Raw genomic sequence first — 24926 nt, forward strand, 5'->3', positions numbered from 1 at the left:
GATAGCGGGGAGAGCGCATGCGTGTCGGGCTCCCCAAGACACCCGCGAAGCCCCGCCCCCTTTCACACAAACGCCTCAGAAAAAGGCGCCAAAATCTCTTCTTTTAAAAAATTTCTGACCGGTTTCCTGAACAGTCTGACTTGTTAGCGCACTCCCTCATACCTATACAGTACCTCTTTTTTACATTCTTTTCCCGACTCCTCATATTCGCCTCACTTAAAACCCGCCTTAAAAAAAACAAAAAACCTCAAGTCCGGAATCGGCAGCCCCCTCAGCGCCGACACGTGTAGGGAAAAGAAACACGCGACGGGAGACTCACACGAGACCCGCTCGCCCTCGAGGGGAGGCGGGTGTTTCCCTTCCGGACTCAACCCTGAGAGGAATCTAGGACTTGGGGGAAGGGGCGGGCTTTTTCCCTTCACGGGTTAAGGAAAGGTTGGATGGCCTTAAGGGGTCCCTTCCAAATCAGCGACTCAATAATAATCATGAGGAGAAATAAATGCTGACATTAACCTGCAACGTGGGGTCCGCGGTTAATCATGAGCTCCTCAAATCCTCCTCCTTCCACTCCTTTCTCTTGAGCCCACCATAATAATAATAATAATAATAATAATAATAAATAATAAATAATAATAATAATAATAATAATAATAATAATAATAATAATTTCCTTCTCCTCAGGGGCCTTAATAAGCCTCCCAGTCTCCCGCAGCTCCTCCTCCTCACGCCACTTCTGTGGTAATTGAACGCAGCCGTCTCCACTTCCTCTCTTAAAGCAGCCTCACTCCGAATCAAGGCTGTTCCCTCCGTGTGCACGCGCCTCGCTGCCCTTTGCTTCGGACCCGGGCCTCTCTCTCTCTCTCTCTCAGTTCGTGTTCGAGTTCACTGGGAAGGTTGGTTGGAAACCGCTTGGAGGTTTTCAGCCAAAGTTGGGTGGGCGACGGTCGGGGATTCTTCCTCTGCGATTCCCGCATCGCAGCGGCGGGTCGGGATGGATGACCTTCGGGGATCCCTCGCAGCTTCTGCGATTCTGATCATACGGCCGGGGAAAGGTCCTCTGGAGCCTTGTGTCCATTCATGGGAAGCGAGGTCTCTCTGGAAGCATTTTAGAACCAGTGCTTTTATTCTAAAAAATAAAAAAATAAATAAATAAATAAAAATAAAAAATGTTTAGGGGTGTATACTCATTTTGACTCCAGAAAATCACCATTTTATAGTTGGAATCGGGAAAAATGCATGCAGTAAATGGATACAAAGATTCACAAAATGTTTAGGGGGGTGCGCAGGGCCGGATTTAGGTTTGATGCGGCCCTAAGCTACTGAAGGTAATGGGGCCCTTTATATGGCCAGCTGTCCTTTGTCAACAAATTGTCGTTGTTTTTTGTATTGAATATATGGTAATTGATGGACCTAACAGGTATCTAAAGTCATTTGCACATAACTTATTTGTTTTTTATCTTATATTTTGGAAAAATCCAGGTTTTTTCCCCCTTTAAATTTTTTGGGGGGCCCCTAATAGAGCTGTAGGTTGTTTAGCTTATACATAAATCTGGCACTGGTATGCGTACCCCCATAAAAAAGCACCAATCTGTTGGCTTCTAACCTAATATTGCCATTTCTATGGAGGCACACAATTGCCTTCTTTGCAGTTCTTCACTTAATGGTGATTTGTGGTGGCCAGTATGAATTGTGCTCTGTACCTTTAAAACACATGGCTTCCCCCACAATGAACCTGGGGATCTGTAGATGCAGAACGCTGACCCTTACGATTTAGTAAATTGTTCTTTTTTTCATTCGTTCTCGCTCTCTTCCGTGTTTTGCCCTAATCTTTTTTGTTCTACTATTGCACAAGAACTTCTGGTACGTACTCTAGTACTTCTCAAAAAAGCATATAGTGTTTTTGTTTTTCTGTTTCATTTCTTCTGCTGTTCTGGGTTTTTAATTTTTTCTTTGTGATTCCTAAAAACAAAACACTGAGCCCAAAACTACATCTAACTGTTTTTGTTTGTGTGTGTGTGTAGGGAGCCAGCCAGAGTGGCTGGGGTATAAATAATAAAATTATTACTTTATTTTGCAGGAATGTCCCAAGCTTCAGCTACAATCTTAGACACTTCACCTTCAAGTTAATCTCTCCGGACTTACTTTTGAGTAGGTGCATATAGGCTTGTTCAGTGCTTCAACTTCCAGGTGAAACTGCTTAGAAATATTGTAGCCTTGGCAAATGGCACACAGTTTATTGATTTACATTCTATAAAACTCACGTTTTATTGTTTTCGAATAAGCATAAAAATTGTTTACCATCATACTCTTAAGTAGACCCCCTGAATTTAATGGACCTGAGTAACTTTTCTGTTGATTTAAATGGGTCTATTGTGAGTATGCTTTTGTTGGATACCAACCTTGATGTTTCAGAATTTCACATATGTGTTTTTCTGATGTACTGTAGTCATTTTGTTTTGGGTGGTTATTTGTTGCAATTGTTATGAGTTCGAGGCTGCCTGACTCCTCTAACTTCCTGGCTCCAGTGTTAGAATATAATCCAGGCTTTGGGGTGTTAAACTGGGTGCCAGACCCATTCTGATCCCTGGACCCAACAAGTGTTAAAATACAAGCCAGGCTGTAGTTCTGTGTTCAGGTGATGAGCCATTAAGCAAACAAAAGAGAGGGGACTCTGTGCTAGATGACAAATGGGTGGGGGCCCTTCTCCAGCTCTTAGTTAGGACAAAGCTGGAGTTTGATGTGGCCCAGAACTCCAGCTGCAGACTGGAAAGCTAGAGATGCAGAGCACAATGTTTGATTTCTGCTGAATCCAAGGCTGTGGCTATGAGATTTAAAAAAGACCCTTTTGTAATGTTGATGCTCTTGAAGCTCAGGTTGTAAATATGTGTAAAGGAACCATATATCATAGCGACACCATAGTCTCTGCTGTGCCTCATTCCCAAAAGGAAGCATAAACCCTGGTTTAAGTGCCTGGAAACCCTGGAATCTCTCATCGCTCTGAGATTGAGGTGGCGTGCAACAGTCTTGCATGGAGATTGATACGAAATATGCACAAATGATATTATGTACAGAAGTAGCTAATCAACCTTATTTGTTTTTGTTATAAAGCTACCTAGCTTTTGTACACAGCCATTTGTTTAAAACAATGTGCAAGCCTGCAGAGCTTGGAAATCTTAAACAAAAACAGCGTCCCTCCCTTCCAAATCATTTACTGCAAATCAAGGTTGTTGGGGTGTTTTGTTTTGTTTTTGCTTAATAGCTTTGAAAATGATACAAAAATGACACATTCAGCATTTAATATATGTGTTCTGTTTCCCCCCCTTCAGCTCATCAAGTTAAAGAACACAGTCTTGGCAAAATGTTCTACACCCAGCTGCTTATGAATAACCGTGGGCCTTTGGCCAAGATATGGTTGGCTGCTCACTGGGATAAGAAACTCAAAAAATCTCATATATTTGAATGCAATTTAGAGAAGACTATTGAAAATATTCTCTGCCCAAAGGTTTGATCCTCACTGAGATGTCTCATAAAAATCTGCTGTAGAAATGTCCCTAAGGTTTTACCCATCGTTATGGGGTATTTGTCACTGCACCCTTTGTTGATTACTAAAATATAAAAAGAACAATAAAAAGGGTAGGAAGACAGTTACTTCTTGGGACACCTCAGAAGGTGAAATTTTCTCGTTACCTGGTTTGTAGCATTCTAAAGGAGTACATTTTGAATCCCCGCGACAGGTTGAGCTCCTGTTGCTCGGTCCCTGCTCCTGCCAACCTAGCAGTTCGAAAGCACATAAAAGTGCAAGTAGATAAATAGGTACCGATCCAGTGGGAAGGTAAACGGCATTTCTGTGCATTGCTCTGGTTCACCAGAAGCTGCTTAGTCATGCTGGCCACATGACCCGGAAGCTGTACGCCAGCTCCCTCGGCCAATAAAGTCAGATGAGCGCTGCAACCCCAGAGTCGTCCGCAACTGGACTTAATGGTCAGGGGTCCCTTTACCTTTTAAAGGAGTACCATCAGCCAGATGCACATTTATTATATTAAGATGTTTGCTCCTGTTTGTAGCAGTCCAAATAGAAGATACTGCCTTTCACCTGTGGTGAGGTGTGCAAATATTCTTGGACCACATCTTCCTTCATCCCTGAACATTGGCAGTACTTATAGGAGTTGTAGTTCAAAACAACTAGAGGGCATAATGTTGGCATCCTGTTGGCTGCCTCTATCATTCCTGTCAACTTGTTACATCTGTTTACTGTTTTTCCATTATTGTTGTTTTTTTAAATAGCTACAAGACTTATCTAACTAGTTAATTACTGAGATGCAACAGAAGCTTAAAGTTTTTAGGGCTTGTTGAGAAAACGGACAACAAAGGGCAGACATAATAGCAGTTCGTAAAATTAAGCATGGTGAGGGAAAAATAAAGATAATTTTTCCTCTTATCTCATGATTCTTGAACTTGGGGGAATCCAGTGCTACTGATTGGCAGTGGATTCAGGATAGACAAAAGAAGAGGGTAATCCATATTGCAAAGCATAATTCATATATCAAAATCATAGCCGCAGAATGTAATCATGGCCACTAGCTTAAAAAGGTAAGGGACCCCTGACCGTTAGGTCCAGTCATGGCCAACTCTGGGGTTGCGGCGCTCATCTCACTTTATTGTCTGAGGGAGCCGGCATACAGCTTCCGGGTCATGTGGCCAGCATGACTAAGCCGCTTCTGGCGAAGCAGAGCAGCACACGGAAATGCCGTTTACCTTCCCGCCGGAGCGGTACCTATTTATCTACTTGCACTTTGATGTGCTTTCGAACTGCTAGGTTGGCAGGAGCAGGGACTGAGCAACGGGAGCTCACCCCGTTGCGGGGATTCGAACCGCTCACCTTCTGATTGGTTTAACCCACAGCGCCATCCACGTCCCTGGCCACTAGCTTAGATGGCTTTAAAAGTGGGGTGGAGGGAGAGGGTAGTGAAATTCATGGTGGATATGTCTGTCAGTGACTGAACCAAGGTGGTTCAGAAGCAATATGTCATTGAATACCAGTTTCTGGGGGTCGGGTGGGAGAACTATTCCTCTTCATGTCCTGTTTTATGGGCTTCCCTGAAGCGTCTGGGGGACCCCCTGTAAGAAGCAAGATGCTGAACTAAATGACCTTTGGTCAGATTCAGCAGGTCTCTTATGTTCTTATGTATCGTGTTCTTTCCCACAAACATCAGTATTAAATAATGTAAACATTTCTTCCAAGTTTAAACTTGCCCTGCGAACCTCAGGACACCTCTTGTTAGGAGTGGTGCGGATCTACCACAGGAAAACCAAGTACCTCTTGTCCGACTGCAATGAAGCTCTACTTAAAATGCAGTCAGCCTTTCGTCCAGGTATGCTTGCATCCACTCTTCACCTTATGCATTACTACATACCGGGGGAGCAGTTAGATTTCTTTGCGTCCTCTAGCAAATTATATCTTTTTGTGGACTCCAAAAGGTATTAGTAACTTGGCTATTCATAGCTGTTCTTTCAGAACAAGGAATGGTCTGCAGCACCAATTATCCGTGGGTGTTGCAGTTCAAGTAAGACTAGAGGATTAGAAAGAATTTTTATATTGATGATGCAGGTTACATTCCCATACTCAGTAAGCCCCACTGAACTGAAATGGACTTACCTCTGAGTTATAAGATTGTTCTCTAACTGGCCACTTATCCACTGAAAACCACTGGAGAGCCTGCTGAAGATTATTGACATGAATGACAGTTAAGTTTCATCCCAGTCTGGAGATTCCTTGTACGACTGGAGTTTTCAGTGTTCACCTGCATTTTCATATTCAGTAGAATGGATTGTTTCTCTTATGCTTTTGCTTAATTAATGCTTATCAATCCTTTGTTACCTTGAATAGGAAATGACACACAAATGTGAATGACACTGCCCCAGCTTTGTTTTTAGCATATTTTATGCCCTTGGGACACGGGTGGCGCTGTGGGTTAAACCACAGAGCCTAGGACCTGCCAATCAGAAGGTCGGTGGTTCGAATCCCCGCAATGGGGTGAGCGCCTGTTGCTCGGTCCCTGCTCCTGCCAACCTAGCAGTTCGAAAGCACATCAAAGTGCAAGTAGATAAATAGGTACCGCTCCGGCGGGAAGGTAAATGGCGTTTCCTTGCGCTGCTCTGGTTCGCCAGAAGCTGCTCAGTCATGCTGGCCACATGACCCGGAAGCTGTACGCCAGCTCCCTCGGCCAATAAAGCGAGATGAGCGCCGCAACCCCAGAGTCGGCCACGACTGGACCTAATGGTCAGGGGTCCCTTTACCTTTACCTTTATGCCCTTGGACAATTACTTGTACCTTTATATCCTGCAGGATACATATATAATAAATACAATTTCAGCATACCACAATTAATCCTGTGCTGTATCTCTCTTTAGGACTTGTTGATCTCCCAGAAGGGAACTCAGAATTGAATTATGATGCCATCACATTGCCTGAAGTATTTCATGATTTTGACACACAACTCCCTGAGGTGAAGTACGTGCTTTTCAGTTTGCTTATTTTTTGAAGCTTCCTTGGGATGTATCTACGGTTGGCAGTTTTTCACATGGATGACTCATCCTCATGTGAGAAAGATGTGGGTCCGTGACTGGTTCCAAATATCTGTCACTTTGTGCATTTTGCATGATTTATCTGGACAGAAGAATTTAATTTTTTTTTTTAGTAAGCATGATTATTACTGCCAGAGCAAAACACTAGAGCAGTCCAATATCACTCTGTTCATAATATGTGTATTATAGAAACCCCCAATGAATGAAAATAGTAATAAAAGCAGTGCTGCATTTACTGAGTGTTTTTCTCCTGGAGTGCTTTGACAGAAAGTCAGTGTTATGTTTATGATTGCAAATTGTAGTTCATAACAGCTGGAGGGCACTAGGTTGGCAAAGTCTGTGTTAAGGATACAAACAGGGGTGTCTTATCCATAGAGGCTAGTGATGTGGGGCGCCGGGGTGCCGCCCTCGCCCGCCTCTGCCGTACTGCGCTGAAGCAGCGCCGCTCCCGGAGCCTCTGTCTGCCGTGGCCCAAAGCTGCCAGCTGAGCCGAGAGGCACCATATCCAGCCCCCACCTCCTCTTCACTGCCAGAGGAGCCGCCCTCCAGCCGCTGCCCCGCCAGCACTGCCGTCCTCCCTAAAAAAAGGTCGTCAACTCTGGGAAACGGGCTTTGCACCACGGCGCCGGATATGCTTAAGACGGCCCTGCATATGAATAATACAATATATAAAATCTTAGTTCATTGGATGTTAGGAGTTGTAAGCAAAATATGCCCCTGTTATATAACACATACAAGCACACTTTTTCAGTTGAATCCCTTCTTCCCAGATAAAGTCACATTTTTCTCCTTAGTGCCATTGATGTTGCTGAACATTTTACACTGAACCAGAGCAGAGCTGAGGACATCACTTTGCTGGAAGAGGATTATAGACGGGATCTACTTCCCCATGGTGGTAGTTTTGGTGAGGCGGCTGTTCTTTCTTCAAAAGTCAGAATATGAATGCTCACTTGGTTGGGGCGTAGTACTGATAACGCCAAGGTTGCAGGTTCGATCCCCGTGTGGGACAGCTGCATATCCCTGCATTTCAGGGGGTTGGACTAGATGATCCTCAGGGCCCCTTCTAACTATACAATTCTATGATTCTGTGTTAGGTTCTAATTGGCCCATTTGCAATATAAAGGCCTTATCTAGAATCACCTTTGCTGATGACTGGAAATTATGAACTGAGTACCACACCAAAGAATGGATCTGCTTTTTAATCAGGCAGCCTGCATGCCTTTTGCACTAAAGAATTATATCAGCTTGAGCAGGAGGCAAATTTCTGCTTGGCTGATTTTAACCTTTGATATTGATGAAAATCCCACTCAGATTTTCTACACCTTCAGAGAGAAGATGCCACTGTCACTAATGGCAGCATCCCATCCAGAGCAAATAGTGATTTTCATTGGAACCGCAGCACAGGGGAGAATCTTCCTCTGCCTTTACTGTAGTCCTAATTTCGCCAGACCCATGCCTGGTACACGGGCATAACCAGGATTTTTGTTAGCAGGGGCAGGACTTTGTTGGGGGGGGGCAGAACCTATGTGATTGGTCAGTTAGTTAAGTATTTCTATTGTTTTACTTGATTGGGAGGGGGGCAGCTGCCCCCTTCCTCTCTCTTGGCTACACCCATGGCTTGGTATTTTTAAAATGAAAATAGAAAGCCAGATATGTGATTGTGCATTTCACATCTTGTTAGGCCCTCAATGTGTTTAATATGTGGCGATGATTCAGTCTTAACTTTCAGAGGTTACATGTAGGTTTAATTCTTTTTTTTGCATTTGATTGATTTCTTTTCAAAACTGTTTTATTTTTTTAAAGACGTTTTAAAGAAAATTATAGTGAAATTAAAGGTCAATATTAAACTTAAAATGTTGATTTTTATCCATCCTGCTATATGCCATATGTCTTGTGTGTATCTGTATCCATATTTATATACACTTGAAACCACACACTCACTTGCAGGGTAGAGGGAGAGGGAGAAGTTACTACTAGTCCTTCATATGTGCTTTTTCAGGTGAAGAAATTGAAATACCAAGGCAGCAAAGCTTTCTCAATGACAGCATATTGGCTAGTTCTGGTGGCCTCTTGACTGATCACAGTTTTTTGAGCTTCACTGAAGACAAAACTGCATTTGCTGAAGATGCCAATTCATTCAAGTATGATGGGTTTGGAGATGAAGGAACTGCAGGCGATATGATTGGTACGTATGAACAAAATCCAATAGGCACAAGTAACTGGGAGCGTTTCCTGAATTTCCCACCCTGAAAGGAAATTAACGTGACTTAAGCATGAGCCACTGGCCAGTCCTGCACTTCAGAAATTATGATCTGACATTTCTACACTACCTCCTAAATATGGGGCAGTTAACAATATAAAGGCAACCCCCCCCCCGTAAAATTATACAGTGGTACCTCGGGTTAAGTACTTAATTCGTTCTGGAGGTCTGTACTTAACCTGAAACTGTTCTTAACCTGAAGCACCACTTTAGCTAATGGGGCCTCCTGCTGCTGCCGCGCCGCCGAAGCACGATTTCTGTTCTCATCCTGAAGCAAAGTTCTTAACCTGAATCACTATTTCTGGGTTAGTAGAGGCTGTAACCTGAAGCGTATGTAACCCGAGGTACCACTGTACTTTATAAAAGATTTTGAATACATGTATGTACTTAGTAAAATACAGAATGGACTTATGATTGTGTGGGTTTAGGGTGTGGTGAACACATCTTTGTGTGAGGGGGTGGTACCTGCTGCCTTTAATTAGGTAATCGTGAGACTGGGGTGGGGGGTGGCTAATGCCTTTTTGCCCGCCTTCCCTGCTTTGTTGAAATCTTTTTCCAGGGTGGCTAGTGGTAGATTACGCTGCAGGAGGAGGAACCATTCTAGCTGGAAATAGGAGTTGGTGCCTGGTGTTATCCAGCCTGCCTGCTTCCTTGCTTTTCTGGAATCTTTCTCCCAGATAAGCCCTAACACAGCTGTCTGGTAAATCCCCACACCCACCCCAATGTATAAAGTAATAGTATCTTGTAAACCAATTGTTAAGTCCATTTTTCCTTAAGATGCTGTTCTTGGAGATGAGCCGAATGACCACGTTCTTACGGACCTCAACATGGAGGAAGAATTTTCTTTACTCCAAGACCTTCCGACTGATAATACAGCAGGTGAGTTATTTCCAGAGATGGCTCTGTGAGTCTAACAGCAAAAACAACAACGTGGTTGTTGGATGAACAAGTTTTTTGTGGCATCTTCTTTGGCAATCACTTGTAGCTGAGCAGTGGCGTAGCGTGGGTTGTCAGCACCCGGGGCAAGGCAAGTAATTTGCGCCCCCTAACCCGTGGATTTGTGCCCCCTAACCCTAACCCCCAGATGTTGCGCCCGGTGCGGCCAGCCCCCCCTGCACCTCCCACGCTACGCCACTGTAGCTGAGTAAGATTGTCTTCCGAGAACATGGTCTTAACAGTGAGTCCATAAGTAAGTCCGTTATTATGGCATAAGCTCTCATTGACTAGAGTCTTCACCAGATGCATGAAGTGTTGTCATGAGTACATGGATATAGAGGGAGTAAAAACTGTAAAGAGTGAAATGGAATAGAAATGAAATGCAAATAAAATAAACTAGAGTCTGACAATTTTGTGGAGTACTTGAGAAGCAAAGAGACCATTCACAGTGGCAGTAATGGATGATAACACACCCTCTCACTGCTAAGTTAATAAACAGCAGTGGTGGGAGAGGAAATCATGAACTTGTTTCAGGCCTAAATGGATAGAATCGCAGTTCTTGATAAGTTCCAATTCAGCAGCCTCTTTTGTAGGAGATGTAAACTTATTTATTTATGCTTATAGACTGCTTTTCAAAGCGTCTTGCAGTAAAAACAATATCCAAAACCACTGCAACATTAAAATACCAGATAATAAAATATTGACAATTAATTATGAAAATTCATCTGAAAATCACAAGGAGCACATAGAGCAGAAGAGTGTTTCAGGCAAAAGTAGAGTGTTTTGGCCAAACAAGTAGAGCAGCAGACCAATAATAGAAAGCAAGAACAACAGAAAACTATGCAGGACAGAAAGTTTGGGTAAATACAGTGGTACCTCAGGTTAAGAACTTAATTCATTCTGGAGGTCCATTCTTAACCTGAAACTGTTCTTAACCTGAAGCACCACTTTAGCTAATGGGGCCTTCTGCTGCCGCCGGAGCACGATTTCTGTTCTCATCCTGAAGCAAATTTCTTAACCCGAGGTACTATTTCTGGGTTAGCGGAGTCTGTAACCTGAAGCGTCTGTAACCCGAGGTACCGCTGTAAAGCCATCTTTTACATCCCAATGAAAAACCTGTTTTCTGTAGGCAGTATGAATTTGTTCTACATGCTAGATGCAGCTAATGAAAAGGACCTGTTTGCAGTCACACAGGTTTGAGAAATTAAATTCCATGCATTTATTTATTTTTTTAAAGATTTTTATTAAAGTTTTCCAAAAAAAGAAAAATAGAAATTCACAGAATAAAAAACCATAAATTACAGAAAAAAGAAACACACAAAAAAGAAAAAAAGGAAAAAAATACAGAAAGAAAAGCACAACTAATTAAGAAAAATTACATTTAAACAAGGAAAAAATAAAACCATTCCATTTTTCCAATAGCCTCAATTTCATATGCTTATGTTCTTGACCTCCTCGCACCTTCCCCTTTTTGTATTCCCATTCAAATATTTAATTCAGCAAATTCTTACCCTTTGTCAAATGTTTAAACTTTGTACCATAACATATACTATATCCCTATTTTTCAACCAATTATCAATACCTTTTTTGCATAGTCTTAATAACTTTTATCACTAATTACCACTTATTACCCATCCAAGCACATTTTTAACACTCATTGATTTTATAATATTTCTGAAGATAGTCTTTGAATTTCTTCCAGTCTTCTTCCACCAACTCTTCTCCCAGGTCTCGGATTCTGTCAGTCATTTCCGCCAATTCCATATAGTCTATCAGCTTCATCTGCCATTCTTCCAGGGTGGGTAGCTCTTGTGTCTTCCAATACTTTGCGATAAGAATTCTTGCTGCTGTTGTTGCGTACATAAAGAAATTTCTATCTTTCTTTGGCACCAGTTGGCCCACCATGCCCAAGAGAAAGGCCTCTGGCTTCTTAAGGAATGTATATCTGAAGATTTTTTTCATTTCATTATATATCATCTCCCAGAAAGCCTTAATCTTTGGGCATGTCCACCAAAGGTGAAAGAATGTTCCTTCACTTTCTTTACACTTCCAACATTTATTGTCAGGCAAATGGTAGATTTTTGCAAGCTTGACTGGTGTCATGTACCACCTGTATATCATTTTCATAATATTCTCTCTTAGGGCATTACATGCCGTAAATTTCATACCTGTGGTCCACAACCGTTCCCAGTCAGCAAACATGATGTTATGACCAACATCTTGTGCCCATTTAATCATAGCAGATTTAACTGTTTCATCCTGCGTATTCCATTTTAGCAGCAAGTTATACATTCTTGAAAGTATTTTAGTTTTGGGTTCTAACAACTCAGTTTCCAATTTTGATTTTTCCACCTGGAAGCCTATTTTTTTATCCATGTTATAGGCTTCTCTTATTTGAAAATAGTGCAGCCAATCTCGCACCTTATCTTTTAATTTCTCAAAACTCTGCAATTTCAATTTATCCCCTTCTTGTTCCAGTATTTCCCAATATTTCGGCCATTTGGCCTCCATATTGGACTTTTTAAGTGCCTTTGCCTCCATTGGTGACAACCACCTTGGGGTTTTGTTCTCCAATAAGTCTTTATATCTTGACCAGACATTAAACAATAAATTCCATGCATTTAGGCTTGAATCAGGATAATGGTTTCCTGTTAATATCTGTTGCAGCTTTTGTGAATGGTCACTTGGTTTATGTCGTAATATCTGCCTTTAAGCTGCCACAAGCTTCTTTATTGTTTTAGAAATTAAACTTGTGCAAGTGAAGTCAGAAAGTCCCTCTGGTCCCCTCTTGCCCTGTTTGAGCCAATTGTAAAAGCTAATGCAGGAGCATAACATAAATATTGAATGCACATTTTAATTACCACAGTTTCTGCCCTTAAAAAACAACAACACCACTAGTGTAGTTTTTTAAATTTGCTTTATAGGGTAAGACTGCAGTTGTATACACACTTGCCTGGGAGTAATTTCCCATTGAATTGTTGATTACATGCAATAAAATACAAGAATGCTATACAGTATGCAAAACATTAAGTGGCAAGACATTCCTCAGGCACATGTACAAAAATAACTAATTTAAAAAATGGAATCCTTCCATATAATGTACCATTCAGCCTTTCATTATTTACCATTGTGGAATAATTCTATACTGGTTATGGATTGGTGTTTTACAGGCCATCCTAGATCTGAGCAGGAAGCAAGAAGTTGCCCAATTAATGAAACCACCTTGTTGCTCAGTGAGGAAGAAGAGTTTGTACTTGAACCACTTGACAATACAGGTTAGATTGGTCGCATTTCGCTCTTGACTGAAAACATAAAACCTGGGAGTCCTCAACACCACCTCCAATGCCAGCTCTGTCAGCTCAGGCAAGGAAACCGCTGGGCAACTAGGTGGGCAGTAAACTAGCAGAATCCCTAATCTGTCCCGATTACCCAGGAACCCCCACACTAGATCCCCACACAACTGGACAGAGAGCCTGAGAAGAGAGAGATGGGATTTCTATAGGTAAAGGTAATGGGACCCCTGACCATTAGGTCCAGTCGTGGCCGACTCTGGGGTTGCGGCGTTCATCTCGCTTTACAGGCCAAGGGAGCCGGCGTACAGCTTCCGGGTCATGTGGCCGGCATGACTAAGCCGCTTCTGGCGAACCAGAGCAGCGCACGGAAACGCCGTTTGCCTTCCTGCCGGAGTGCAAGTATTTATCTACTTGCACTTTGATGTGCTTTCGAACTGCTAGGTTGGCAGGAGCAGGGACTGAGCAATGGGAGCTCACCCCATCGCAGGGATTTGAACCGCCGACCTTCTGATCAGCAAGTCCTAGGCTCTGTGGTTTAACCCACAGCGCAACCCGCACCCCGGGATTTCTATAGACCGCAACAACTGCCCCTCCCTGACCCCATAGTCTGCCCTGATGCTGCACCGTGTGCCCAAGTAGGACAGCTGGATAAGACCAGCTCCAGCCTGCTCTCTCACACAGACCAAAGTCTTAGTGAAGCAAACCAGATCAGCCTCCTCATCCACAATCAGATCATGGATGAGGGAGATGTTATTCAGAGCCGTCCTGGTATTAAACAGCAGCAGCCGCAGACTAAGGGTGGAGCGATAGGAGAAACACAATTCCCCAGGTTGGTGGGGGGGCTGGCACACAAAACAGATACTAAGTACGTTTCCGAGCACAATTCAAAGTGTTGGTGCTGACCTTTAAAGCCCTAAACGGCCTCGGTCCAGTATATTTGAAGGAGCGTCTCCACCCCCATAGTTCAGCCCAGACACTGAGGTCCAGCGCCGAGGGCCTTCTGGTGGTTCCCTCATTGCGAGAAGTGAGGTTACAGGGAACCAGGCAGAGGGCCTTCTCGGTGGTGGCGCCCACCCTGTGGAATGCCCTCCCTTCAGATGTGAAGGAAATAAGCAGCTATCCTATCTTTAAAAGACATCTGAAGGCAGCCCTGTTCAGGGAAGTTTTTAATATTTAACGCTGTATTGTTTTTAACATTTGATTGGGAGCTGCCCAAAGTGGCTGGGGAAACTCAGCCAGATGGGCGGGGTATAAATAAATTATTATTATTATTATTATTATTATTATTATTATTATTATTATTACTACTACTACTGCTGCTGCTGCTGCTGCTGCTACTACTACTACTACTACTACTGCTACTACTACTAACTGCCTTTACTGTGTGCCCCTTACCTGGCCTGCATCACATCACACACCATCCCTTCTCTTACCCAGAACCACTGAATTTCCCGCTCTCCCAAGCTCCTCTCCCCCTAGACCAGGGGTCGGCAAGGTTTACCTTGCCTGGGCCGGTTCACTCCAGCAGAGATCCCTCCGTGGGCCAGATTGTGCGTGCCCCCACAATTTCCAGCTTCTGTGTCTGCGCAGATGCGATTTTTGGCACCGCAAAAGCGAGTCCCAGTGCCGTGCTGCACCGGTTTAGCGCAGCACTCAGGGACTCGCCAAGCGGGCAGCTCATGGGCCAGTTAAACGACCCCCGTGGGCCGCTTGTGGCACATGGGCCTTAGGTTGCCGACCCCTGTCCTAGACCACTGTTTCCCATTATCCCTCGCTAGCTACAAATGATGGGAGTTGTAGTCGAAAAACAGCTGGCGACCCAAGTTTGGGCAACACCATCTTCTCTCCCTTCCACTCAACAATTAAAATAAACACAAAAACAATTGGGACAAGGCCAGTCCCACAGCAGATGATGTTAAGGGGGGTAGTCTTGCACTTGCTCCGAAGTTACCCCCAAAGTAGGGTTGCCATACATCCAGAATTTCCCAGACATATCCAGAATACTGCTGTGTGTAGCAGTGTCAGGGCAGAAATCAGTAAACGTTCAGGAAAATCTGGGTGTATGGCAGTCTAGGTCGGCAGTACCTTTTTTACATTAAAAAAACCTCCAAAATGGCTTTTTTATGATTTTGCCAAACAACTTTTCTATCTGGATTTTCTCCATTTGAAATATGGCAGCACTATCCAAAGGCAAAAAACTGATCCTTTGCTACCCTATTCATTGGATTGACATGCAATATTTCACTTGTGAATGTGCCTTTTATCTAGTTCTCACAAGGAAACAAAGAAGGAAAAAGAAAAGAAAGCTACTTGTTGATTATGTGAATCAGCTAAGCAGAAAAGCTATGCAAAACCAGCTTATGAACTATGAAGACACATTAACTGCATTAGATATTGCACCCCCTACAAGAAGGCTGATGATTTTACAGGACTTGGGGAGTGCGGATAAACTTCTGGGCAGACCTACCCAGACTACAATTAATGAAGATTTGCAAAAGGTAACAGTTTGTTATTTTGGGGGCTTCCAGACAACCTATTTGTTGAGTAGTCTTTGTGATTTCTTTGCAGGGAGATAAGATGATGTTGACTATTTAGTGCACATTCATTCTGATGTGTTTGTGGGGAGTTTCCTATGCTTTCCAGGATATTTTCCAATCACTTTCCTCCTTGCAAAAAGTCTGATCTTTGGGGGAAGTGTGTTTGCTGCACAAGACCTCCCAGCAACAATCAAGTGTAATTTTGCAACCTGAATCTGGCAATTTGTAATTGAATCCCACCTGAAAATCACAACAATCTGGAAGAACACCATACGTAATAGTGAGTTAGGCATTTCTAAATATCTACAGAAGCTTTCTTTATCAATGAAAAGGTTAAGCAAGTCAAGAGCTGTCATATTAGTTGTCACTTATTTAATTTTTGATTCATTAATATGAAACTTGAATTCCAGAATTGCAGAGAAAAAATATATATGAATACTGTTTTTACAGCTCTTTGCTAAAAGTCTCAGGTATGGAAGAAAAAGGTTGCAAGAGCTTGCAGTTGAAAGAAGCAAGGAACAAGATGTCCAAGGCAAGATTTTAGAATTATGCCTATTTTCAACTAGTTGTTATAACTCCTCCATCTGTAGTTTTTGGGGCCATGCACCACATTCAGCAAGTGTACCCCAAAGACGAGCATGCTTAAATTCAGAAGGTGCAGATCTGTGTTAGTACATATTCCAGTAATGGAAAAGTCAATGGTGGTGTGATTGGACTGGTGCAGTGGTCAAGAAGTTTGATTATCTTATTGCTATTTTGTTGTCAATTCAGAATTGCCAACAGCAGAGATTCCAAAAGCTATGCAAGACACAACTTACCAGTTTGTGTCACAAAGTAGCAGAGAAGAAATGGGAAATAAAGAAATTGTTGAATCTATGGTAAGTACTTTCAGTGCAAAGTCATATTACTGTGCACTTAAGTTTTCCATGGCTCCATGAAAAGCCTGAAACTACTTCCCTTCCAACTAGGGGGTGGGGGAGAGGAGAGAGATTGGGGTCTGTGCTCTACACATCACTCCTTCCCTTTCCCAGAGTAGTCTGGAAAAGACTTTAGCCCTCTTAAAGTCTATCAGCATCATGCAGCTCCACCACACACTAGGAATCTGGAAGCGCAGCCTTGCTCAATGCACTACTGACAGACAGACACACTTAGACCTTTTGGTTTTGTAAGGGTCTTGCCTTGGTTCCTTACTGCTTAACAAAATGAGTTTGGGCAGGTTCCTCTGGGGTTTTTCCTAAAGTCTGAGATATTAATGATACACCATAACTGGGTGCTTTAGCTGAAATTGCAGTTCATACTATAAAAGTAGTAGTCTTCTTTGGCGATCCCTCGTAGCCGAGTAATATTGTCTTCCATAAACACAGTTTTAACAATGAGTCCGTAAGTGACTGTGGAGGCCAATTCTAGATCCACACGTCCTTCCACAGTGGGGACATTGGTTTCCGGGTGGGAATTGATCACGGTGTGGATTTGCCAATTGTGCCTTCCTCTTAGCGTGTTTCTCCCTTGCATCCTGAGTTCGAGTGTCTTCAAAGCCCATGACACCTTTGGTCAAGGCTGTTCTCCAACTGGAGCGCTCGCAGGCCAGTGTTTCCCAGTTGTCGGTGTTTATACTACATTTTTTTAGATTTGCCTTGAGAGTGTCTTTGAACCTCTTTTGTTGACCACCAGCATTACGCTTTCCATTTTTAAGTTCGGAATAGAGTAGTTGCTTTGGAAGATGATCATCAGACATCCACACAACATGACCAGTCCAACGAAGTTGATGTTGAAGAATCATTGTAGTGTCATCCTGCAGACTATAATTCCATTGGGAGCTTATTTTCCTCTTTTCGGTTTTCTTCTCTTCCAGTCTCACTCTCTTATTAATGTTTCTTTTTTTGAGTTGTCCTTTTAGAACAGGAAGCCTCATCATCATCCCAATAACCTAAGCCATGCTGTCATATCCATATTCTGCTACAAGTGGAGTTAGTGACAGCCCCTGCTCTGTAAGACTACAGTCATAGGTACACTTGCCTCAGAATCATAGAATTGTAGAGTTGGAAGAGACCCTGAGGATCATTGAGTCAACCACAGCAATGCAGGATTATGCAGCTGTCCCATACAGGGATAAAGCCTGCAACCTTGGTGTTTTCAGAACCATGCTCTAACCAGCTGAGCTAGTAAGTGAACTTAGTGGAGCTGACTTCTGAGTAAACGTGTGAGATTGCAGTGTAAAAAAGTCTTGGAGTAGAGCAAAGAAAGACTACACATCCAGTTATATTATGGCAAAAACTATGCTTTCAACAGAATTGGGGCCTTGTTCTTAGGTGAAATTCTAATAGCTCCAGCTATTTACCTTCTACATCTGACATTTAGTCCAAAAAAAGGAACCATAAAATTCAACACAGAAACTCTGTCTAGCCTGAAATATTCATCTGCTACTGAGTAATGAACATATGCTCAAAAAGAACATTACTGAGAAGTAAATTTTGTTTGCTAAGAGACTGATCACTCCCCCCTTCCAAACTTGTAATATCAGGAAAGTGTTAGTGGAGTTTCTGCTACGTCTGATGGTTCTTTCCAAGAGACTTCTGTAAGACTAGAGGTTGAGGGTAAGCAGGCTGCAGTGGAAAAGGTATGTTTTATGATTTGTTCCAAGTTTCATCTGTCACCCAATAAATAAGAATGTTTAGGTCTGGTATAACTGGATCCAATGTTATCCACGGACTTTTAGGGTCATTCTTGAGGATATGATTAAGAGCTGCTTTCAGATTTCACATTTGTTGTGAGTCTGGCAACTAGCAGCCATGCAGAGGATTTCCCCCTACCCTGTGCTGTTTTCCCAGTGAAACAAAACAGTAACACACCACCACCACAAACACATTTAAAAAGCTGTAGAATATTAATCAGCCCCAGGCCTGCTGTCTAAAAGAATACCCTCCACAAGAAGGCCAATCTTAGCTCCTATCCTGAGATCCTTCAAGGTCCAAATTAAAAAACCTGACTCTTCAGAAAGGCTAGTGATAAGAGTATCAATCTCTAGCAATTTCAGGGCTGGGAGAGCTGGAGAGCTGTCCCAAGTCAGTTTAGAAAATACTGATCTAGATGGACCTGTGAGCTTGTTTCTGGTCCTGCTGTTATGTTTTATGAGATTTCAGCTGAAAATGTAATACAAATTATAATTGTATTTGCACTGTTGTTCGTTGGTTGATTTTTTTCATGTTTAGTGTCTTGGTTTTTGTTGAAAACTTATTTGCTTTAAGCAGGGGTGATGGTCAACTTGTGGCCCGACTCCAACTCCCATCAACCCTGCGGTCAATGGTCATGGAAGATGGGAGCTGTAGTCCAACAACATCTTGAGGGCCACAAGTTGGCCACCCTGGTTTAAACCTTTAAGCCTTAAAGAAAAATAGGATTTTTAAAAAATACTTTAAAAATAAATGTGTAAGTAATAACTGAGACAGCTTTGTCACTTTAAGTGTACTGTACAGTTGTACCGACACTTTTCAGTAGCTAAGATACTAGTCTAACCATATGACCATGTTTGCAAAATGAACTTGACTGAGTAATTCCTTGGTAAATTTCTGTGAGACCACAAATGTGCAGCAGAATTCCAGGAAAATCTGTTAATTTTTTCACACTTTTAAGGAGCATAATCATCCATCATTTACCCTTTGAGTGGCTGTTATAAGTCCTTGCATTGCTTTATAATGTAGGGAAATGAAGACAATGCTCCAGATAATGAAGAAGAAAAAGAAAAGGATAAAAGAGCTGTAGATTTGCTAAATACTTTCCGGGTAAGTTGCTTTTTAAACACATTCAAACATAATGCTGAGCCATGGTTTAGTTAGTGCTACATGAATGGGCCTAAGTTCATATGCTGCCGCTTCCTCTCCTCTTCCCACACAGCTGCTAGGAGTGTTTGAGAAGCTTTTACTTTCCTTCGGCTTAACCATGACCTTTTATTTTGTCCAAATTTAAAATTGTAGATTAGCACAGTGCTTAGTTTCAACAAGGCTGCTTCATAACCCATGGTTCAAAGGTAGCACTTTGCTTTTATAAAACACATTGTAGGTGTTAAGCTAGTTCGGAAGAAACAAGCTGTGGTTAAGTGACAGCAAAAACTTCTTGAATCCTTCTGAACGTGCAGTAGAAGAGGAGGGAACAGGTAGTGTCTGAGCCTAGGAAAAGGCTAGGCTCATTCATGTAGTGCTAAACCATGGTTCACAATTACATATTAACATGGCCACAATATCTGCCAACAAGTTAATAAAAAGAATGCGTGCCAAGTCTAGGTGAGTTGTTGTGCCCTGATTATAATAAAATAGCTGCACATAAAAATAAATGAAATCAAATGCAAGTATGTTTTTACTATGAGGAAAAGTTATCAAAATGTCCCTAAGTCTAAACTCTGTAACTCTTAGAGCAGGCTTCCTTAAACATGGCCCTCCAGATGTTTTAAGACTACAATTCCCATCATCCCTAACCACTGGTCCTGCTAGCTAGGGATCATGGGAGTTGCAGGCCAAAAATATCTGGAGGGCTGAGTTTGAGGAAGCCTGTCTTAGAGGTATATCCTGTTTATCAATGGCAATTTCTGGCCTCTTTCTTATGGCTGTGCTGTCTTCTTGATGCACACAGCCCTTACTCTTTCCTGTCTGCAATCTTGAAATAAAAGCCAAGAGAAGCACGCTGTCCAAAATCCCCGTCCGCAACGCCACTGCCACAGGGTAACAAAGCAAAGTTATTGGCGGGGGCAAAGGATGCTTCCTTCCCTTAATGTGGCTCAGCCTCTGTCTCCTGTGAGAGCTGTTTGCAAAGAACTGCAGGCTACGTGAACCCATCATGAGTCATTCACACATGACTTGGGTGCAAAGCCTATAGCCCTCTCGCATTGTTCCCCTGCAACTGATGTTATGAGGCATGCTGCCTCTGATTCTAGAGGGACCAATACGCGTCATGACTAGAAGCCATGTGTACCCTTGTCCTCCATTAATTTGTGAACTTAATTCCCCTTTCTTTTTCTTTTTTCTTTCTTTTTAAAAGATATTTATTGAAGTTTTACAAACATAAGTTTACAAAATGAAAAAAGGTCATATAAAAAGAAAAGAAAAAACAAAAAAGAGAACATAGAAAAATACATGAAAAAGAAAAAAGAGAAATAAAAATACAAAATACAAAAGACAAATAGTTAACAAAGAATTAAAAACAAATCCGTTTTTTGTAACTTTGAACTCATTATCTCATTTCCTTGGCCTCCTCACACCTCCCCTTTTTGTATTCCCATTTAAATAATCAAATCAGCAAATCCTTACCCTCTTTCGTTTATCTTAACTCTGTATCTTAACATATTATAACTATATTTTCATCCATTATCAATTCATTTTTGCATATTCTTATTAACTTTGTTGCTAATGCCACTTATTTTCAATGGCATGCATTGGCAAGGTTAAAGCACTTAATTCCCCTTTCAACGATATCTTCTTGACCATACCTTGTGATAGCGAATTCAAGTAGCCATGCGTTTCCTTTAGAACTTCCTTTTGCTTGTCCTAAATCTCCCACCCTCAGCTTCATTGGATGAAAATGCTGGGCTAGATAGGCCTTTGCTCTGTTTTTGCAGGGCTCTTTTGATAGTGCTATGCCATGGGTAGGCAAACTAAGGCCCAGGGGCTGGATCTGGTCCAATCGCCTTCTCAATCCGGCCCGCAGACAGTCCGGGAATCAGCGTGTTTTTACATGAGTAGAATGTGCCCTTTTATTTAAAATGCATCTCTGGGTTATTTGTGGGGCACAGGAATTAGTTCATTCCCCCCCAAAAAAAATACAGTGGTACCTCGGGTTACAGACGCTTCAGGTTACAGACTCCTCTAACCCAGAAATAGTACCTCGGGTTAAGAACTTTGCTTCAGGATGAGAACAGAAATCGTGCTCCGGCGGCAGCAGGAGGCCCCATTAGCTAAAGTGGTGCTTCAGGTTAAGAACAGTTTCAGGTTAAGAACGGACATCCGGAACGAATTAAGTACTTAACCCGAGGTACCACTGTATAGTCCGACCCCCACAGGGTCTGAGGGACATTGGACCAGCCCCCTGCTGAAAAAGTTTGCTGACCCCTGTCTGTGCTCTGACAAGCAGCAGGCTTGAATGCTTCCTGATGCAGGGCTGGGGAATCTGTTCGACTGCAGTTTATTTCATCCCTAATCATTGGCCACTGTGGCTGAAGCTGACAGGAAGTCCAAAGACTTCTGGAGAGCTGCAGGTTTCTCATTGATGACATACAACACAGTGTGTATGTGGGAGTAGCATGGGCATAGCCAGTGTGGTGTAGTGGTTAAGAGCAGTGGTCTCGTAATCTGGGAAACCGGGTTCGCGTCTCCGCTCCTCCACATGCAGCTGCTGGGTGACCTTGGGCCAGTCGCACTTCCCTGAAGTCTCTCAGCCCCACTCACCTCACAGAGTGTTTGTTGTGGGGGAGGAAGGGAAAAGGAGATTGTGAGCCGCTTTGAGACTCCTTAAAGGGAGTGAAAAGCGGGATATCAAATCCAAACTCCTCTTCTTCTTCATAGCCAAGGTGGGGCAGGGAGAGGCAGCTGGCTCCCCCCATATCAATAAAAATATAAAATCAAAAATACATTGCTAACTGCGGTACTGTCCACCCCCCACCAAAAAAAAATCCTGGCTATGCCCATGGAGAGTAGTGAATAGTTATGTCTTTATATATGAAGTGAGAAATATGGGGATAAATAGGAAGTAGAAGAGCAATGTGTAAGACCCTTTCACCAGAGCCCGATTCCTTCCACCAACAAACGTTGTGATGAATATAATACTGAATAGTGCAGCATCTATCACACAGCTGCTCACCAATCATTTTCATGTGTAAAACTGAACTTCACCTCCTTGGTTTATTCCTTTGTTTTGTTCCCTATGCAGGACATGTACCAGACAGGAGCAAAGTCTTTCAGTTTTCTGACCCTCTGTAAAAACAAGACCAAAAAAGAAGTTGCAGAGAAATTCTTTAGCTTGCTTGTTCTAAAGAAAGAACGAGCTATTGAGGTGGCTCAGGCTGCTCCCTATGCTGACATTGTGGTGACGGTGGGTCCAAACTTCCATACTCTCTGAAGAGTAGAGTGGTCTCCTTTTAACCATTAGTTGCTATGGTTGAAAACTGTACTCTGCATTCTATGAAAGTTGTAAAGAGACACCTTACAGCATACCTAGATCTTTGGACTAGACAGTGTCCTCCACTGCATAGATGTGCACATGCACTTAAGAACAAGAGCTAATAGACGATGTGCGGAAATATTATATTGTTAAAAAGAAAAAAAGAAACACAATGCCTTTGTTTAATTAGCACATCCAGAGTTCAAGCTGTATGTTAGGAGGAACACTGCTGCTGTTGTTGGTTTTGAAAAATGTTAAAGTATAATTTACATAGGTTACCTATTTTTCTGTTTTCCATATGAAGTAAAAACGGGGTTAGCTATGTTTGAGTCTGTATGCAAAACTGGCTGATGGTTAGCTATCAAAATGTGGATATTGGCACGTAGCAATAATGGGAATTCTGTACAGCTGTGGTCTTCTTGGCCGACATTTGTATTATTTAACATTTTTAGTTACTGCACACTGTATGGAACATTGTAATAATTTCATTAAGGCAAACGTGATGCTTGTTCTGTATGTTGCCCTATTTCAGGAACTGGATGCATTTCTGCTGTGCATCTAAGTCCCCACAGACACCACACACTGGGTACTTGAGTTTGCACTTTGCAGACACTTGACGTATAGTGGCTATGGTTGCTTTGGATTGGTGACACAGGAGTGTTCCAAAAGGAGCGCTACCTGCCTCCTCATCCTACTCCTTGCTTTGCAGTATTGAAGTTTGAGGACAGTACCATCCAGGGACACCCTTAGGCTGTAGAAAGGACCCCCCCCACCCCCACCCCGGAAAGTGATGAGACAGAGCTATTGCTTGCTATGATTTAGACCCAAAATATGGATGCTGGAACTCTTATAAAATAGTTGTATATATGTATGTGTTCTCCTATATATTCCTGTGTCGTTAAATACAGTGCTTTGATTTTTTCCCCCTCTCCTGAAACTTTTGACTCATTAAGTAAATGCATTTTTGAACCTGAAACATCTTTAAAATTGTATAATTTAATGCCCTGTGTACGGGGGTGAGAAGCTTAGCAAAAATGTTGTCAAACTTAGAACAGTGCCAAGAGCCAAACTAGACTTGATGGCTACACGGTAGTTTGCTTAAACCTTAAGCTAGTTACTCAAACCTTAAACCATACACAAACCAGGGACAAAAGGGGTCTGATTCCTGGAGCAAAAGCAGCATGGAGATGCTAAATCCTTCCTTGTCCACAGCTGATGTGCTTCGTAGCCTGTGTCCACCAACAATTGAAGTGAAATGGTCCTGAAAAAAGCTTGAGGGGATGGATATAGGGAAATAAGCTGTGGATATATGAGGAGGGTTTTGCACCTCTTATTTGTGTCCCTATTAGGAATATTATTTGATATATTATACCTGTTCATGGTTCACTGGCTCTTCATTGGATCTCAGTCCGTAGCTGTTTGGATTCTTGGCTTTGCAGCGACTTCATTCCAGTTTGGAAAACTTTGCAGCCTTAGAGAACTGATTTGCCCATGTTGGAGGATTCCAACAGGCCTCTTCTCTCTCTGCCCTCCCCAGTGCCGCAGAAGATCAGCTGGAACCCTGTATGGAACCCAGTCAGCCATGGAGGCAAACGTGATTTTTGGGGGGAAGGTTTTAAGCTTACTTTTGGGAACTTTGACATCATTCCTAGTCTAAAAACTGTACACACAACACCCACCCACACCCACACACCCTTCATGTGTGATTCAGAAATAGCTTTGCAAGTCTTGGCCCATGCAGCTGGTGCACACACATTGAGTTGTATCAAAAAGCCCCACCACCCCACACAATTGGCGCTGGGGGTTTCCCTAAACCATGGGTAGGCAAACTAAGGCCTGGGGGCCTGATCTGGCCCAATTGCCTTCTAAATCCAGCTGAGGGACAGTGGACCGGCCCCTTGCTGAAAAAGTTTGCTGACCCCTGCCCTAAGCTTTCAAAGTAGGTTTGGTAGGAGTGTAGTGGAGCATGGAGGGAGAAGAGAGAGAAGTTCCACTGCATGAGTAGAAGTTTTTACATTTGCACAATGACTTCAATTGGCTTCAACCCTTCATGTTAGTTTGTTTTGTTTTTAAGAAAGGCAAAGAAACAGCCTGCACATACATACATACATACATACATGCATGCACACAGACAGACACACGCACAGGGAGCACAGCTATTACCCACTGCAA

At 42.6% G+C, this 24926-nt stretch overlaps 1 protein-coding gene across 6 annotated transcripts; it reads left to right on the forward strand.

Annotated features, from left to right (window-relative positions):
* Positions 1-30: 30 nt before the first annotated feature.
* RAD21L1 (RAD21 cohesin complex component like 1) lies at positions 31-23730 on the forward strand. Of its 6 annotated transcripts, none has more exons than XM_083618752.1 (16): positions 31-142; positions 682-893; positions 2078-2187; positions 3327-3502; positions 5243-5372; positions 6412-6511; positions 7380-7489; positions 8585-8770; positions 9623-9724; positions 12952-13056; positions 15343-15572; positions 16062-16143; positions 16383-16489; positions 18133-18228; positions 19310-19390; positions 22524-23730. In XM_083618752.1, the coding sequence occupies exons 4-16, from the start codon at positions 3359-3361 to the stop codon at positions 22710-22712; spliced, it is 1662 nt and encodes a 553-aa protein (XP_083474878.1). In that variant the 5' UTR covers positions 31-142; positions 682-893; positions 2078-2187; positions 3327-3358; the 3' UTR covers positions 22713-23730. The 6 variants fall into 6 exon arrangements, with proteins under 6 accessions (XP_083474878.1, XP_083474881.1, XP_083474882.1 ...); XM_083618755.1 differs by having other exon boundaries at positions 2078-2148; XM_083618756.1 differs by lacking the exon at positions 682-893 and having other exon boundaries at positions 49-142; positions 2078-2148.
* Positions 23731-24926: the final 1196 nt, after the last annotated feature.

This window comes from Podarcis filfolensis, assembly GCF_964270895.1.
Source record: "Podarcis filfolensis genome assembly, chromosome: 6".
NCBI lineage: Eukaryota > Metazoa > Chordata > Lepidosauria > Squamata > Lacertidae > Podarcis > Podarcis filfolensis.

Coding starts and splice junctions, on each gene's coding strand:
- RAD21L1 (XM_083618752.1), top strand. CDS start 3,359: ATGTTCTACACCCAGCTGCTTATGAATAACCGTGGGCCTTTGGCCAAG. Junction 5,373..6,411: donor GCAGTCAGCCTTTCGTCCAG/GTATGCTTGCAT, acceptor ATCTCTCTTTAG/GACTTGTTGATCTCCCAGAA. Junction 18,229..19,309: donor AGCAGGCTGCAGTGGAAAAG/GTATGTTTTATG, acceptor TTTATAATGTAG/GGAAATGAAGACAATGCTCC.